Source organism: Didymella exigua, assembly GCF_010094145.1.
Source record: "Didymella exigua CBS 183.55 unplaced genomic scaffold M421scaffold_59, whole genome shotgun sequence".
NCBI lineage: Eukaryota > Fungi > Ascomycota > Dothideomycetes > Pleosporales > Didymellaceae > Didymella > Didymella exigua.
The window spans coordinates 30,786-47,151 of record NW_022984833.1 but is presented as its reverse complement, the minus strand read 5'-3'; the positions used below and the strand labels follow the sequence as shown (position 1 = coordinate 47,151).

The following is a 16,366-nucleotide window of genomic DNA, read 5'->3' as shown; positions in this document are numbered from 1 at the left end:
CATTTTGCGCACACTTTTGGCATTCTTACTGCTCGATTTGCATATCGAAAATGTCCCGTCGCGACACGCCAGCCACGGCGCGTCTCTGCAAAACAATCCGTGCAGACGCGTTCCTCCACGAACGCGCTCTCGGCCCACCACAATACTAGTCGTCCCGTGCACGCTCTGTTCCGTCTTTCGTTAGATCAGCCTTTCGCGGCTGATTCAAGGCTTGGAAATGCGCAAATCGGGCACCATTGGCCGCACCATCGGCTGCATTGTGCACCTCCTGCCAGGGACGTGCAAATGCCGGATCTGATAAGATCAGCTTTGTGAAAGATCAGTCTTGATTGCCCCACACGGGTCCGTTTATATACTTCGGGATGTCTGACCGGCCGTCTGAGAGCAGCACCGCGTCCAGAGACGCGTCTGAAGCTTGACATTAGGTCTTTGTCACAGCAGCGTGTATGATGGCTCAGAGTTCTGAGGCCGCATCAAGGAGCGCGCATTGATGACGACCAGGTCAGTTGACCGATTTGATATGCGCATCATGGCTTCTCGATCCTGTTCTTCGACTCGAATGACACGTGATCGTTTTGGCTATCAAACTGCACAAGAGTTTGGCTATTGCGCGGATTCTCATTGTTGTCTACAGAACTTTTGATGTACTGAAACCCGCCAATAGAGCAGTATCTGGCATCTCCTTTCGAGTTCAAGCTTATGAGTTGACTGAGCTCTGCACACAATTCAAAGTTTCGTCAATGCTGGTCCATGTCAAGAGCCACAGCTCACGATCCAGACATCATCGACACTGAACGAGCTCGGACGTGGCTACGCGTCAAGCTTTCAGGCTTCGAACCTTCGAACCCGCTATGCTTTAAGTTCAGGCCCAGGAACCTACTCTCAAGCCAATTCATACACGACAACGACTCCGATCACACACAGCTCCTTGAGCCTATATGCCTAGGCTGATATTGCGAGTACTCGGATGTGCGGCGCGTCAGGGAGGCTTGAGTGGTGCGGCGGTCGATCACCCTGCAGAATGATTGGGCCCGGGACCAAACCAGGGTTCACCTTCCTTCGAGTCGCTGCTGGGCATATCCTAAAAATATAAATCCTGGTCATGACAGGTACTGCGACTTTACAGATACGCACTCTTCAGATTAGACTGCACAAAGTGCATCACACTGACACAGATCATCGGATGCTGACTCGAATGTCCTCGCTGCCATGCCAAGAACCCCGTATCCGCTGCGGCTGAGCCCAAGCGGGCGTGGAACCTCATCCGGCATTGCACTCCCCACGTGCAGAAAGGTTCTTCGGCATGTCTGGTGTGCATTGCGATCGTAGCGCTATGTCACAATATCCCAACATGCACCCTCTAGGAGCTTATGTGCCGCCGAGCCAGAACCAGAGCATCCTACCACCACAAGGCCATGGTCCACAGCAGCGACATCAGGGCTACCAGCAGTCGCAGGGTGCCTCGACATATCAGGCGTCAACACAAGGATATGGTCAGCCAAGTCAGGTACCCAAGGGTAGCGGAGGGGCCTTTGGGCAAATGATGAACCAAGCAGTCACTACTAGCAAGCCCATGTTGAACAAACTCAGCAAAACGATAAGCTCAAAACTAGGGAACAAGCCGTCTACAACGGCGACACCACAGCACTTGCAAAGCTACCAGAACTATCAACAGCATCAGGATCAGCAGACGCAACCTCAGACACAGCCGCAGAGCCACACCTTCAACCCCCAAGCGCAGCAACAGCAACAACCGCAAGTGCCCAGCGCCTACCCTGTCCAGCAATCGCCCTTTCAGCAATCGAACTACAGCAACGGTCCGAGTAATTACTTCACGTCACCAGTACTGGGAACGCCGCAGACGCCGTACAATCAACCTGTTTCACCACCGCAACAAACTTCGCAATTGAGCTACAATGGCACTCAGTACAGTCAGGGGGTCGCCACAGTTGGAGAGCAACAGAGTCATGCACGAAACGATCACCACTACGCGGGGCAGGCCTGTCAGCTCCAGGCTCATGGACACTTCCAGCAGCAGCCTCTGCAGACACAGCATATTGGACAGCAGATGGGCGTTGTCGGAGGGTCTCAACTGACTCAGCATACATCGTACTCGCAATCACCGCAAGTCCCAAGCGCTTTGCCACATTCGCCACCTCCGCAGCAAGCGCAATGGCTGGATTCTCACACAGGTTCCGAGCAGTCTGTGGCCTCCCCGTATCAGCAGCAAACGCAGTCATACTTTCCGGATGGTGTCCAGAACCAGTCCACTGGCAACATCGAGCGTTGGTCGCCAGTGACTTCAGCGGGAACAGGACTTCACACCCAGCACAGAGTACCCCCAGCCTCCGTCAGCCCTCCACCACCTCCGCTTCAGAGTAAACCTGCTGCCATGCCGAGTGTCTCTCCACATCAGTCCCAGAGCCCGACTCCTGCCCCACAGCCAGCACCCATTCAGTGCCTGACAGAATTCATCGCCGAGTTGCCGGCTGATTTAGGAAGCCTCAGCATTACAGAAGCAAAACTGGTCGAACCTCCAGCACCGCCTCCTGGGCAACATTCACCGTATCAAGCTTACCAAACACCGCCCATAGTGACCGGGCCGTCGTCTCCTGGCTTAACGATTGCACGCCGGGCTGTTAGTCTAAGCAACGCGCCGTACGCAGATCCGTGGCGATTTGCCGACCCGCTGACTGAATTGCCTACACGTGAATTCTATGTCATTGCCGACCTGCTGTTCGAAGCTTTGGACAGGAAGTTTGAGCCCCAGAACACAGGAATGCTGGAAGCGAGTAAGGTTCTGAAGAGTTGGATGGACTTGTCCAAAGATGTCACGCGTAAGCATTTTCCAAGTGTTTGGGGGGTCCACAAGTCACTGAATACTGACTTCTATGCAGAACTCTTCTCCTACAATACTTACAGTGCCTTCGCCAGGCTGTGGACCCTACAGGGTATTCCACACGTCATGATACCTTGCCAATCATCCCTGACGCCGATCTGGAACTTCAACCGGCACTCACATGCGCAAGAGCTCAAGCTCGCCTCCGTGCCAATACATTCAGCAGCCTATGCAACATACATACCAGCTTTGAGCCGTGCTGGGTGGTACAAGTTCTTTTTTCTTGAGATGATGCATGGTCCTGACAACGTCAACAAACTGATGCCCGCGCTCTGTCCTGAGACTTACAGGCCCGGCGTCCTTCACCATCCCGACCTCACTAAGCGGGACAAGGCAGAAGCGCCAGCTCTTCAGTCGAGAGCCGCTGAAATTCAGGCTGCGGCCATTAATCAGGTCTGCAACGAGACCAAGGCTGCAATGCAATCTCGCTGAACCACGGTACTACCTTCAGGTGCTGTCGGAGGCTATCCAGGTGGCTGGGTTGGTCTCGGCTGTCTCGGCTCTGCGTGACGGCCACCAGGTCTATCATCGACAATCGAATCAGTATCGATGAGTTTCACCAACTTTGACCTCTTGATTGCGTGCATATGCAGTGCTAGCTAGGGATAAACAAACAACGCTTGCCGAGCCTTAGCGGCAGGCATAAGTGGCGGGGGCTAGTTCCCGACGCGTATCCCGTCGATAAAACCAAACCGCTGCAGACAAGTGAGTTCACCAACAACAACGTGTGGAGGTTTCCTACCTTGCTTCGCCGTGATACTATCGACGCGAGGCATCCTGGCCTGTCCCAACATGCCTCTGTATGTTTACCCTGGGTGCAATGATGTAGAGACGCAATCTCAGTCGCCAATGCCTTCGGTTGGCTGCGCACCTGCCTAAATGCAGCATTAGATCGGCAGGCACGACAGGTTTTGGCGGCAGGGTGTCTTCCTTGCTTCAGATAGCGGTTGCACAACAAAACGCCGAGACGCGCATGCCAACCTCTCCCTGACCTCCCCAGCCTTTGCCCTTCAACACAAGATAATAGTATCGTTATTCTACCTGCCCGCACCCCCGTATTGAGTGTTGTGCGATACCATAGCAATCGTCTATCTTATCGCTAGTACTATCGAAACTCATACACGACATCGATCTGGTTGGTTTGCACTTGGACGTCAAATCTCACGATGCGTGCTTCAAGCTTCCTCGCTCCGCTTATCTTCGCCACCCAATCCTTGGCTCAGGCTGTTGAAGAGGGCATTGCGCCATCTTCGCCTGCACCAGCTGGATGCGAAACTACCGTCAAGGGCAACTTCACCATTAGCGTAGAGAATTCCTTCTCTGCAAGATCAAAGCGCGAAACTGCCCAGGAGGTGCGACCACTTACTCATGCGGCTGTACGTGCATTATTGACTTCAGTGTCTAGGCTTCCGACGGAGCGCTCTTGTGCACACTCGAAGATGGTATCCTCCGCGACCAATACAGCCGTACAGGCTCTGTCGTAGCCAACCGCCAATTCCAATTCGACGGTCCACCCCAAGCAGGTGCAATCTACACAGGCGGTTTCTCGGTATGCCAGAATAATTCTCTTGCCATTGGTGGCACGACTAGATGGTGGAGATGCATGAGCGGTACATTCGGAAACCTGTACGACGAGTCCATCGGTGACCAGTGTTCGGAGATCAGGATTGTTGTTGGCTTTGTCGACTCGTCACCTTCCAGCTCGCTTGTTCTTTCAGCCAGTTCCACCCTAAGCTCGATCTCTACTGGAGGAGCGAGTGTCACTCTGTCGTCAACTACCAGCGGTTCGCCCTCTGCCGCATCCAACTCTGCTAGCAACAGCACCGCACAGCCTGTAGCTTCGGCCAGCTCGTCTCGTGCTGCTGCGTCAGGCTCCGCCAGCGAGTTGACAAGTGGCTCTGCGACAGGCTCTGCCTCTGGGAGTTCGTCGGCTACTGCTAGCGGTGCAGCTCCCCCGGCGTCTGGAGGTGCTGCCGCTGTGTTCTCCTCTGTCGTACCGACGACGTGTCTCGCAGCACTATTGGCTGTCTTCGGTGCGGCTCTGATCTTGTAAGCTGCCCTACATACGGTGTTACATCATTTCTGCGAGGAGTTCGGACAGGCGTTCATTGGTTTGAGCCTCATCTCTGCATCTCCTGGCGCTTCATTCTGTGCAACCTGCTTGTACTGCAGCACACATGATTTCTACGATACACGATCCTTCCCTGGCAACTCGCTCGATCCTAACGTGAGCGACGGCATTGTTTAAGCGCTACTATATTTGCATATTAGAGAGGCTTAGTGCGCGGCGGAAGTCTAACATTCTCATCCGCATTGGACATACGATCAAAGCATGTAATAATACACTTGCTCTTGCTGCGTAGACGCATCGAGGGTTTGTATAGACACCCAGTTAATAATACTAATTTCATCATCTGCACATGTTCGTTTCTGGGGAAGGCTGGAGCCTGCAGGCATCATATTTGGAAATTTGGCATCATTCGGCTTCTGAATCTCCTTTTGGTTAACAGCATTGGTGTATGTCGAACCAAGAGTTAAGTAATATGTTCGCGTCACTTTCGTGCGTCCCAACACGTGATGTTCTGTCCGTCTTGGACTTCGCGGGCTCCGTGATGCCGACAACACCACCATCAATCCTTCCGACAGCAGCAACAACTCCACACTCAAGACCCATTGAAAAGAGCGATTGCGCTTCTCTCGGGTGATATCGACATCGATTGTGCTGCTTACTTGCAAATGGAATGCCTTGCATTCAGAATCACACTGTGGAAGATTGAGCTGCGAGCCTTTACTTACGAGATGACCGCATCATTGCAGGCTGACAGCTGCACACTCCGCCTCTGCATCACGTCGACCTGAGAGTCTCGTCCTAGGATGCGGGTTGATTCGCCGCCATATGGGCTCATGAGAAGTGGGAATGATGAGGTGTTATGAGCGCGACGATGACGTGCCCACACCAGTGTGGCCGTGCATAAACGGTACATTGAAGTTGTGTATATATCCATCCACTCACAATGTCTTCCGCAGCACTTAAATTCTGCGCCCTCACAAGACCTATCGTCCGAACAACACCCATTTTCTGCAACACTATCAGAATGCCTTCCACAAATGAGTACGGACAGGGCAAGTCCCACGCCACCAGCGACTCTGCCGTGCCTGGAAAGATGCAGGAGCAGGCACCGTCGGGCCTCGAGGAGGCTCTTCCAGATTCTATAAGCTCCACATCTACATCCAAGAAAGTGAACAGTAAGACTTAACAGCATGCCAGGTGCACCCCACCGGCGGTAATGCCGACCAATCCACCTCCAAGACACACGCCAAGGATGGTGGTGACGCCCCCGTCGTGCCCAAGAAGATCCTCTCTGAATCTGTAGAACGCGCTGTGCCCAACGTGATTCACGACACTAGCGATAAATAAACGTCTCGCTGCTTTGGTTGAGTGCAATGGCTTTGATCGCAGCACAATAGCCCTGTATCATAATCAATGACCAATGTTTAATCATCATGACCCCCTCTTTTGCCATGACATCGTACTGGTTGTTGTGTCGTTCGTTCCTGCTGCCTGTTGGTTGTCATCTCGCGTATTGAATACCCCGCAGCTGTGTCGCTACCGTACGCTTGCTCCCGCCTAAGCAAGAGCTACTATGTCTACCAAAGATCCATCTTACACTCACACGGCTACAGTCGCAGATGTAGAATGTCGACCTGTATCCAGGAAACACAACCTCAACACACGATCTTGGCAAAGAATAAAGTATCAATGTCCGGCCGTAGCCGCCCGTAAGTAAGTTGTCAAGCCGGTACACCATGCTGACTGTGTTCACACGTGTCTCGTGCATGTCGCGTATGTTGTGGGCGGAAGCGAGGTTGGTAAGAAGCTTCACTAGTTCGGCTGACGACTGAGCCCCGCATGTGTAAGCCCCACCTTCGATTCCTCTATTCTACAAAAGCCGAGTGCGTGGCCCTTCCTTCAGAAATTGACTGTGTACACTGAATTATCAAGGTGGGAGGAGAGTACTACGTATCCGACGATCTGTATTGGATATTTCAAAAGCCACCATGGGGTCCATCACAATAGTGTCGAAGCTCGACATTGAAGTAAGCAACGAACATCTATGATAATGGACATGCTGAACGAACCTCGAACAGACCTACAAAGGCAACATCATCAACAATGAATTCGTCCCAACACCGGAGACTCGCCACTCCATCAACCCAGCAACTGGCAAAGCTCTCTATGAGGTCCCTGTAGCCCGGAAGGAAGACCTCGACACCGCTGTCCAAAATGCCAGAGCTGCATTCAAGTCATGGAGCGCAACACCCTTCTCAGAACGCGCAAATCTGCTACTGAAGTATGCGGATTTGATCGAAGCCAACCGCGACCAGCTGGAGAAGCTTCTGACCACCGAGCAGGGTAAGCCGCTCTCACTCTCCCATACCGAGGTCGATAACGCCTTGCACTGGCTTCGTACCTTCGCCACCATGGAGGTCAAAGATGAGGTACTGAAAGAAGACGACGAGAAGATAGTATACTCAACCTACCCACCGATCGGCGTCTGCGCAGGCATCGTGCCCTGGAACTGGCCCATCCTGCTTGGTTTAGGTAAAGTCGGTCCCGCACTCATCACAGGCAACACCTTTATCATGAAGCCTTCGCCCTACACACCCTACTGCGACCTCAAGCTGGGTGAGCTGGCGGCCCAAGTCTTCCCTCCAGGCGTCGTACAAGTTCTCTCCGGCGACGACAACCTCGGCCCCTGGATCACGGAGCACCCCGGAATCGACAAGATCGCATTCACCGGCTCAACCGCGACTGGAAAGCTGGTTGCCGCAAGCTGCGCTAAGACACTTAAGCGCTACGTGCTCGAGCTGGGTGGCAACGATGCAGCGATTGTGTGCGAGGACGTTGACATCGACAAGTGTCTACCAAAGATCGCGATGATGAGTTTCTTAAACTCGGGCCAGATTTGTATGTTGACTAAGCGGATCTATATCCATGAGAAGATCTACGATGAGTTCAGGGATAAGATGGTGGAGTTCACAAAGGGGAATATTAAGACTGGTGCAGGGACTGAGGAGGGTGTTGTGGTCGGGCCGGTGCAGAATAAGATGCAGTAAGTTGCAGCAAGGGCCTGGAGGGTTTGATGATGTACTTACAACTCTAGATTCGACAAGGTCAAAGATCTGTATGATGAGATTGAGAGGAGCAACTGGAAGACTGCGCTGTCTGGACAGGCTGGCGAGTTCGAGCATGGCTACTTCATCACTCCGGCGATTATCGACAACCCGCCCGAGGATTCGCGTATCGTGCAAGAGGAGCCTTTTGGCCCCATCGTACCTCTGCTCAAATGGTCGGATGAAGTAGATGTGATTGACCGCGCGAATGCACTGAAGTCCGGCCTCGGAGCGTCTGTGTGGGCTAAGGACGTGAAGCGTGCTGAGCGGATGGCGAGGCAGCTGTCCGCAGGTAGCGTCTGGGTGAACTCACAGTAAGTTATAAAAGTCTGGAGGTATGCATCTCTGACTAAACAATTACAGCTTCGATGTGGCTCCTGACGTGCCCTTCGGTGGTCACAAGGAATCAGGCATCGGCATGGAATGGGGTATCGAAGGACTAAAGCACTATTGCAACAGTCGTAGCCTGTGGGTGTGGAAGCGTGTGTTCCAGTGAGTAGACCGCAGAAGCTTCATTACATGTAGCGTACTGGCCAATTGACTCAGTGTAAAACAACCTTGACATTCAAATGCCCGTGAAATGCCCGCAGTAAGTACCCAACATCATTCTCGTTCTCAGAATCATGACGTATTTCGATTCATCTTCTTGATGCCATCTTTCGATGTCTACGAGATATTCAAACCTTGGCTCACACAGCCTCATCTGAATGTTCGACCTCCTTGGGGTCATTGAAACGTCATACCAAATTGTCTCAGTAGTTATTCAGTAAGCCCGGGATGTAATTAAAGAGCGGAAGAACGCAGAAGAGTACGCAGATGAAGTAACTGAATATTCGGGGATTGCGCTTAAAGGAGAAGGTGTCCTTCTCCGCGCCGAAACATTGCAGAGCTAGAACGAATGGTGTCGTTAACTGACAGTGGTCAGTCTGCTGCTTCCAACAGTATATAATTGACGTACGAGGAGCAACTGAACGTTGATTCGAGTTGTCTGCGCGGACTCGCGAGCACGGGCGTCGTATGATCTGGTATGATCCTTAGAGAATATGTAATGGTTGAGAGGAGAAGCAGATCACGTGTTGTTGGCGGTGGTCTGGTGCTGCTTCCTCATGCTGTTGAGCACTTCTTACCTCAGCTGCATCACAAACACGTCATCAAAACAGACCTCGCAGCGAGCCTTGGAGAGCAAAGATACAAGCAGAACAACAACAGAAAACAACACAATACACTCGTTATGTACATTTGCCCTTGGTACCGCAACAGAACATCTCAATCTCGCTACTAAGTTGGACGAATATCCTACTCATGCGGTTGCCTTCCAATCTGAGCTTCTCGCCTCGATATGTAATGTATACTTCAGCCTGTCTCTTATGTCGATGATCGGTGCTACTTCGTTCCTTTGCTTGCCTTACAGCGTGTGCACGATCTCGGGCCGTTGAAGTCAGGCTACCAATGAGTTGTTCGAGATCCAGTAGGGCTTCAAGGATCTCTTTGATCTGCTGGAGGACTTGTTGGCATTCAGGACTAAAGGTCGTCGACATCTCCATTGAAGCGCTCCCAGGCACGAAATGTTCCTGCTAAATTTGGTCTGAGCTTGTTGATGAGATGCATTTGCTCCGCCAGCCAATCAAGGCATTCTTCCACCTTTTCGTGCGATTTCCTGTCCGATAGTATTTGCATCTGGCGCTGAGGTCAACCTTGGTCTGCCACTAGCCAGGATCACTTCTAGATGATCTAATGCCGTCTTGTATTGGGAACACCAGCCATTTCCACTCTTTTTCAACGATGTGCATGCGTATCTCGACAGGCTTCAACCAGTGTGTTTGGGAATCCTGTATCGGTGAGCTGTAGAGAAAGCTGACGAGCACGACCAAGCGGCAAGCCGTGGACCTCGCATTTAGAACACTAGCCACGATACCGAATTTGAACAGGAACTGTTTTCATAGGCAATACCAAGCTCCTGCTCCACCAGGAATTTGGCAAGACGATCGGTCTGCTTTTAAGGTTGTGCAAACGGCTCTGAGAGCCGGACGAACGCTTTCGAGGGACGAGGCGGGCCCGATAGCTGGCTTATCAGCGATGAGGCTGAAGGATTGTGGTGTGAAGATTTCGGGAACAAGCGACCTCAGACTGTACTTGGATTTTGAGTGGAAGATAAGGCGCTTGTATGTATTTCGATATACCGGCTTTCTCAAGGCCCATCAGATGGCGCCAGAGAATCAGGTATCCATGGATTTGTCAGTATACTCTCGATTGAATTAACACGATCTCGCTAACTTCAAAAGTATTCTTCCTCGCCAAATGGTGTAGGACTCACTCAACACTTTGCGCCTCATTCTATACAGATAGAACGACATCCCGAGCGACGAGCTCGCCGTAAAATACGGTGTTGACCTGTCGTGTCTGATCCCTGACAACTGGAATTACTCGGATGTTGATGACGACGATATGGGTGGGCAATACTCGTGTTGGGGTGCAAGGCTGCTCGAACTTGCTCGGGCGATCAAAGAGCCGCACACACCCGGCACAGTGTGGACTTGGACGAAGCGTCATAGTGAGAAGGAATACTCTATGGTGGTCACCTTCTCCGGGGTCACCATTGCTGTTGTCGGCGCCATTGTTGGTCTCTATCTAGGAGAACGGAACGCTGTAATGCCGGTGGGACAGACTGACGACACTACCATAGGCAGCCCCCAAGACTATAGCTCAACCTACTGGTGATTGTGACACTTCTGAGCGACGTTCTTCTTGTGACGAGGCGCGCTGCGCTGCTGCTTGTGCAAGAGTCAAGTTGATGGTGAGGCAAGCACGTGGCAGGGTCAAAAAAGTGGGGTGCAAATCTTGGCTTGGTCGGTGCGCCCACGATCGCAAAATTCAGCTGGCGAGCACGGGTAAGGTCACCACCACATACGCTCTACGCAGGATAACCACTTCTTTGCGCTCTCCCACACACCAAAAATGGCACCCAACACCGTACGTACACCGCTTTGCTGTCCGTGAGCACGCCTCACACACATCGCCTCGATGTGCAGAACAGTAGGCTAATGCGCCCGTAGAAGGCATCCGGCAAGAAGGCGCAGAAAGTGACGAAGAAGTTCATCATCAACTGCAGCCAGCCCGTCAACGACAAGATCTTCGACATCCAGGCGTTTGAGAAGTTTCTCCACGACCGCATCAAGGTCGAGGGTCGCACTGGCAACCTTGGTGATGTTGTCCAGATCTCCCAGCAGGGCGATGGCAAAATCGAGGTCATTGCTCACCAGGAGTTCTCCGGCCGCTACCTGAAGTACCTGTACGTCTACCTACACTGAAGATGCGGTGGCAAAGGGTCAGTTGCTAACGGCTCCCAGCACCAAGAAGTTCCTCAAGAAGCAGCAGCTCCGTGACTGGCTCCGCGTCGTCTCCACCTCCAAGGGTGTCTACGAGCTCCGCTTCTTCAACGTCGTCAACGATGAGGCTGAGGACGACGAGGAGTAAGCGCGACGTCTTCGCTGACGGCTCCCGCGTACGATGTTCTAATGGATGAGCAACGCAATATCACAAGGACAGCGACACGCTCTTCGGTGAGCGTGCGGGTCGGGAAAGGAAAGAGCGGTGTTCCACCAGGCAGATAGCACGATCAATGAATTGTTGCATCCGCCATAAGATTGCCTCATTATGCTTGATACCCTGTCTGTGAATCTTCTAAGTTAAAGCTCGCTGCTGTGATGACACAGGGCAACGATGAATGCCTCTCTGCATATTGGGCTGAAACATGCGACGCAACCACAGCCTCTTACCGGTCCATCAAACCCTCAGAGGCCTGCCTCCCAAGGAAAAAATCCTTCACACATCCTTTTCGCGCTAGCATTGCACGCAGCCATGAGTGGAGCGTCGTCGACTCAGCAAGACCTGGCAGGTGGGTACACTTGCGGATGCTCGTTTGCGCCCGTAATCATAGCGTGGAACATAGGACTGGGTCTGTGGGTTCAGCCTTTGCGTGGTCTACATGTCATGTATAGACGCTCTACTCGCCCGTGGGGTTACTGACGGCTCTCGCGCTGCTGAGTAGAATGTACGTTCTTGTTGTTGTGGTGGTGGAGCGACCCAATCGTAACAAGACTGCGTGTCAAGAAGCAAGCAGTTGCGGGTAAAGCTTCGCGTCGAGTGCTTCGGTTGACAGTGCGACTGCAGACAAAATCAGACATTACCTAGAATGGATGCATGACACACAGTCAGCAGCTAGGGTTCAACTTGTTCTGCCAGCGTAGAGGCTTTATTCGATGCATTCTCCAAGCACAACAGGCCTGGAGCTTTCATATGGGCCCATCGTGGGTGACGAGGAGTCTGGAAGACTTGTACGAGTGCCGGCGAACACGGGGAACCTTCGCCGTGGCACTGAGACTTGGAATGATCGCCTCGCACCGAGGATATCGTGAGTCAAGTTACCGAGTCTCACGAAGTGACGTCGGACGACCATTACCGCGTGACAGAAAGAATGCATCAATTCGGCCCGCATAGGGACAATTGAAACCGAATTTTGAACGACAGCCGCCATGCAGGGCAAGCAGGTCAGCGGGAACGCTAACGACGACAAAGCTTACCGGAAGCCATGCCGTACAGCAAGCAGCCACGAGAGAACAAAGAGCCTGAGAAGCGGTGACATCTTGGCTTGTGCGTAGAGCAGACGTTGGCGTGACACTTCACGGTACGAGGTAGTGGCGCCAGAGCATGCAAAGTCTTAACACGATGACTCTGAAGAACAGCGTGGCATGTCGAGTAAAGCAGATTGGATATGAGCAGTTGCAATTGCCCAACGGGGATTGCGGCTGCGAACACGATCTTGGTTGGGGGATGGTAAGCACATGGCGAGGGCTCGAGATTCCCATAGTTTACTCACTCGACGAATGAGATTGCAGACGAGTTTCCTAATTGGGACGTGGACCTGCGGCTGTCCGATTGATGGCACCGGCAATAAGCGAAGTATGGTGAGAAAATCAGCTTGGTGCTGTAATCTAGTGTCGTTGAGACTCCCGATCCTGAGACGAACCGCTTCGGACCCAAACGCCCTTTCGGAGGTGCCCGACGGGACACTGAGGTACTCCGGAATACTCGGAGTAGTGGCATCGGCGTTGTCTTTGTTGCACGATCGAGTAAGGCGGCGATGGTTGCAGCGTATTCTAGAGACTCGTCGTGTGGGTTCCCGGCCTGCTCTGACACCAAAGTTGGTCCAACAAACAGGGCACCGGGCAAGGGTGCCAAAATGTGTAAAGAAATTGCTCGAGCCTTGGAGCAGGTGGAGCAGTCTCATGCCACGGGCGCGACTCGATGGTTTCTTTGGCTCACGCACCCTGCAAGAAAATTTGAGCATTACATAACGCCGGGGCCTTGGCATCAAATCGCGATGGCGTATGATTGCGTGTTGACGGTGCTGCACAATTAGCAATGTCAGTCGAGCGCACAGGGCGTGCAAGGGGTCACCAGAGGCTGCGAGAGCAAGTCAGGCGGTCGCTCAGTGGTGACGAAGCACCCTTGAAGTATGAGGGGAAGCTACTCCGAACCGCGACCTCCACGGAGATGTCCAACATTCACCCAGATTGAGCAGCATCACAGCGCCAATTTGCGGGGTGCCGTGTTGAAGGAAGTCAACTGCTGCGTCAACCGCAGACGGAGGTAAACCCAAGAATGGTTCCAGGCGGCAGCTGATCGTGCCGTGATTCTGGAAGCTGAGTACCCCAGATGAGATGGCTCTCGGTGGAGACACATGGTTAGCTTGATGCGTCGTTGATGTGGGCATGCTGAAGGACACGCAGCCGTCGGCGAACAGCGAGTGTTGGCCGGGCGCAAGCAAATTGAGTAGCGCGCCATTGCTTGAAGCAGTCATTGCGTGATGCTGCGCTGTTTGTTGAGCGGGCTGCTGAGCAAGCGGTCGGCTCGTTTCACAGTGCAGCCAGCCTCTTGCACCCGGCGCGTACGCAACTGAGGCCCGGTCGCTCGCAATTTGGCGTCCAAACTCAACGCGAGCACAACAGCGCGCGTCGCTTCAGCGGGCGATCACGAGAGAAGCGGCAGCCTGTGCGCGCCTGCCTCCTGACCCAAAAATTGCAGAAGGCGCAGGGGTGGCCCTGCTGCGTCTGGACTAGTGGCTTCACGCGAGAGCTTGGATCTTCGTTCGCAATGGCATCATGCGCAAGGCGCTTGAGGCACCCAGTCATGGAATTTCTCTCAGGTAAAAAGTCAAAATAGTCCTGAGCACTTCTTTATAAGGACTCGGCTTCCCCAGGTGACTGCTGCTCTTTGAGATTGACCCTTCCCCAGAACATGTTTCTGCCGCAACACCTGACTCACCAACTCAACTCGCACAAAATCAACTCTTGAAGCATAGCGCCACAGTAGACCTCGCTGCATTCGCTTCTCCGGACCCAAGCCGCACCATCATTGGACAGTCACTTACCTTTCTGCCGCGCAGCCTAGCACTCAGCTGCACCCCAGAGTTTTCATTCAAGCCATGCCAGGCCGCTTGCTGCAGTCTCTTGCAAGGGTAGCGCCGTCGCCGTTGCCCAAGCTCGACCAGCACAAGCCCACTCCTCCCCAGCCATTGTTCCCTCCATGCTACTCGTACGCACCACCAGTCGAGGAGAGGAACAAGTCGCAGGAAAACCTCATCATGGCTCGCCTTCCCTTCGTGCGTCACCACAGCCACGATGGCAACAAGAAGAGCACCCCAAAGGGTACGCCTAAGGGCACTCCAAAGACCAGCCCAAAGCTGGAGCCACATGTGGCTGCATCCATGAACATGAGCGTGGAGTCGCCACCAGTGGTGTTTTACAACACCCCACAGACGTCAGCGGGCGCCATTTTCACTGGCCAGCTCCTGCTCAACGTGCATGAGCCCCACATCACCGTGGACAAGTTCGAGATGAAGCTCCTCGCGATCGTCACAACTAAGAAACCAGTCGCTCAGCATTGCGGCGACTGCTCCAACCAGTCTACCGAGATTCACGCATGGGACTTCTTGACACACCCCACTTCTCTGCGCAGTGGCCAACACAGCTACCCCTTCAGCCACCTCCTCCCTGGTCACCTGCCAGCTACCACCCATGGTAGTCTCGCGACCCTCGATTACTACCTGTCTGCATTAGCGACCACTTCAGGGGGTGACAAGATCACCTACAGGCGTGCTGTCGACGTTAGGCGTGCCATTTTCCCCGGAAACGAGAAGCACTCCATTCGCATCTTCCCACCGACAAACCTGACTGCTTCGGTTACGCTGCCCCCGGTCATTCACCCGATTGGTGACTTCCCTATCGCTATGCGCCTATCAGGCATCGTCCAGAACAAGGCTGATTCGCAGACCCGCTGGAGGCTCAGGAAGCTTAACTGGCGCATTGAGGAAACCCAGAAGTTCATTGCCCCGGCCTGCTCGAAGCACGTCGCTAAAGTCGGAGGCGAGGGTAAGGGCGTCCTTCACGAAGATGTCCGTGCTATTGCAACTGAGGAAGTCAAGACTGGCTGGAAGACAGACTTTGAGCGCGGCGAGATTGACGTCGAGTTCAATGCTGCTTGCAATGTTTCTCTGAAGCCGCTCTGCGACATGGATAGCCAGAGCGGCATGAGCGTCAAGCACAACCTCGTCATCGAGATGGTTGTCGCTGAAGAGTGGGCTCCGCTTAAGAAGCTCAGCCAGGCCACCCCCACTGGTGCTGCTCGCGTGCTCCGTACCCAGTTCCACCTTGTTCTTACTGAGCGTTCGGGCATGGGTATCGCTTGGGACGAGGAGCAGCCACCCGTCTACGAGGATGTTCCCGCTAGCCCACCCACTTACATGGACGACGTTGAGATTCAGTTCCCCGCATCTGACAGCGCTACCACTTCTCGCTCGGCATCCTTCAGTCTCGAGAGCTGAATAGCAAACCCTGCATCGTTTTGACATTAGTACCGTCGATTTCGGCGATATCAAAACGCTTTACGAGTCTCCTTCTCACGTCGATTGGCTATTCAGTTTTGAGTTTCTGGTGGACTGTGCAGGATATACCCATTTGCGTGCCCACGTGGGCTTTTACACTACTCTTGTTTACGCAGACAGCGAGGCGTTCTGGGAAGTGGTTGAGTTGAGCCTACACGAGCTCCTCTGTATGGTTTACCACAGGCGTTCTACATTTTTACAAAAGTTTGTCGAACAATACACTACATAGTAATGCACAACAGCAGAGCTGCAAATCCATCCTCACAATGCCTGCTTCACATGCCACTCGTGTATTCTTTAGATCAGAGCCACCACACTCGCTCCCCACATAATTTTGACAACATTGACGC

General features: G+C 53.2%; 7 protein-coding genes across 7 annotated transcripts; 6 read left to right on the top strand and 1 right to left on the bottom strand.

The window, feature by feature from the left end:
• The first annotated feature begins 1,112 nt into the window (after positions 1–1,112).
• On the top strand, positions 1,113–3,639 carry M421DRAFT_426450 (uncharacterized protein). The gene is made up of 2 exons (XM_033594392.1): positions 1,113–2,837; positions 2,898–3,639. Exons 1-2 carry the CDS (start codon positions 1,304–1,306, stop codon positions 3,329–3,331), a joined length of 1,968 nt encoding a protein of 655 aa, XP_033443078.1. The 5' UTR covers positions 1,113–1,303; the 3' UTR covers positions 3,332–3,639.
• A 168-nt stretch (positions 3,640–3,807) lies between these two features.
• M421DRAFT_426449 (uncharacterized protein) lies at positions 3,808–5,452 on the top strand. The gene is made up of 2 exons (XM_033594391.1): positions 3,808–4,251; positions 4,305–5,452. Exons 1-2 carry the CDS (start codon positions 4,066–4,068, stop codon positions 4,950–4,952), a joined length of 834 nt encoding a protein of 277 aa, XP_033443077.1. The 5' UTR covers positions 3,808–4,065; the 3' UTR covers positions 4,953–5,452.
• Positions 5,453–5,980: 528 nt separating this feature from the next.
• M421DRAFT_426448 (uncharacterized protein) lies at positions 5,981–6,238 on the top strand. Its single transcript, XM_033594390.1, has one exon. The coding sequence runs from the start codon at positions 5,995–5,997 to the stop codon at positions 6,154–6,156; it is 162 nt and encodes a 53-aa protein (XP_033443076.1). The 5' UTR covers positions 5,981–5,994; the 3' UTR covers positions 6,157–6,238.
• Positions 6,239–6,664: 426 nt separating this feature from the next.
• M421DRAFT_426447 (aldehyde dehydrogenase) lies at positions 6,665–8,635 on the top strand. Its single transcript, XM_033594389.1, has 4 exons — positions 6,665–6,997; positions 7,049–8,013; positions 8,065–8,388; positions 8,438–8,635. Exons 1-4 carry the CDS (start codon positions 6,959–6,961, stop codon positions 8,568–8,570), a joined length of 1,461 nt encoding a protein of 486 aa, XP_033443075.1. The 5' UTR covers positions 6,665–6,958; the 3' UTR covers positions 8,571–8,635.
• Positions 8,636–10,952: 2,317 nt separating this feature from the next.
• On the top strand, positions 10,953–11,570 carry M421DRAFT_426445 (60S ribosomal protein L22). The gene is made up of 3 exons (XM_033594388.1): positions 10,953–11,044; positions 11,128–11,363; positions 11,422–11,570. The coding sequence occupies exons 1-3, from the start codon at positions 11,030–11,032 to the stop codon at positions 11,546–11,548; spliced, it is 378 nt and encodes a 125-aa protein (XP_033443074.1). The 5' UTR covers positions 10,953–11,029; the 3' UTR covers positions 11,549–11,570.
• Positions 11,571–12,148: 578 nt separating this feature from the next.
• M421DRAFT_337575 (uncharacterized protein) lies at positions 12,149–13,634 on the bottom strand. Its single transcript, XM_033589437.1, has 3 exons — positions 12,951–13,634; positions 12,655–12,892; positions 12,149–12,238 (listed from the first exon to the last, which is right to left on the bottom strand). Exons 1-3 carry the CDS (start codon positions 13,443–13,445, stop codon positions 12,180–12,182), a joined length of 792 nt encoding a protein of 263 aa, XP_033443073.1. The 5' UTR covers positions 13,446–13,634; the 3' UTR covers positions 12,149–12,179.
• A 713-nt stretch (positions 13,635–14,347) lies between these two features.
• Positions 14,348–16,316, top strand: M421DRAFT_426442 (uncharacterized protein). The gene has a single exon (XM_033594387.1). The coding sequence runs from the start codon at positions 14,559–14,561 to the stop codon at positions 15,954–15,956; it is 1,398 nt and encodes a 465-aa protein (XP_033443072.1). The 5' UTR covers positions 14,348–14,558; the 3' UTR covers positions 15,957–16,316.
• The last annotated feature ends 50 nt before the right edge of the window (positions 16,317–16,366 follow it).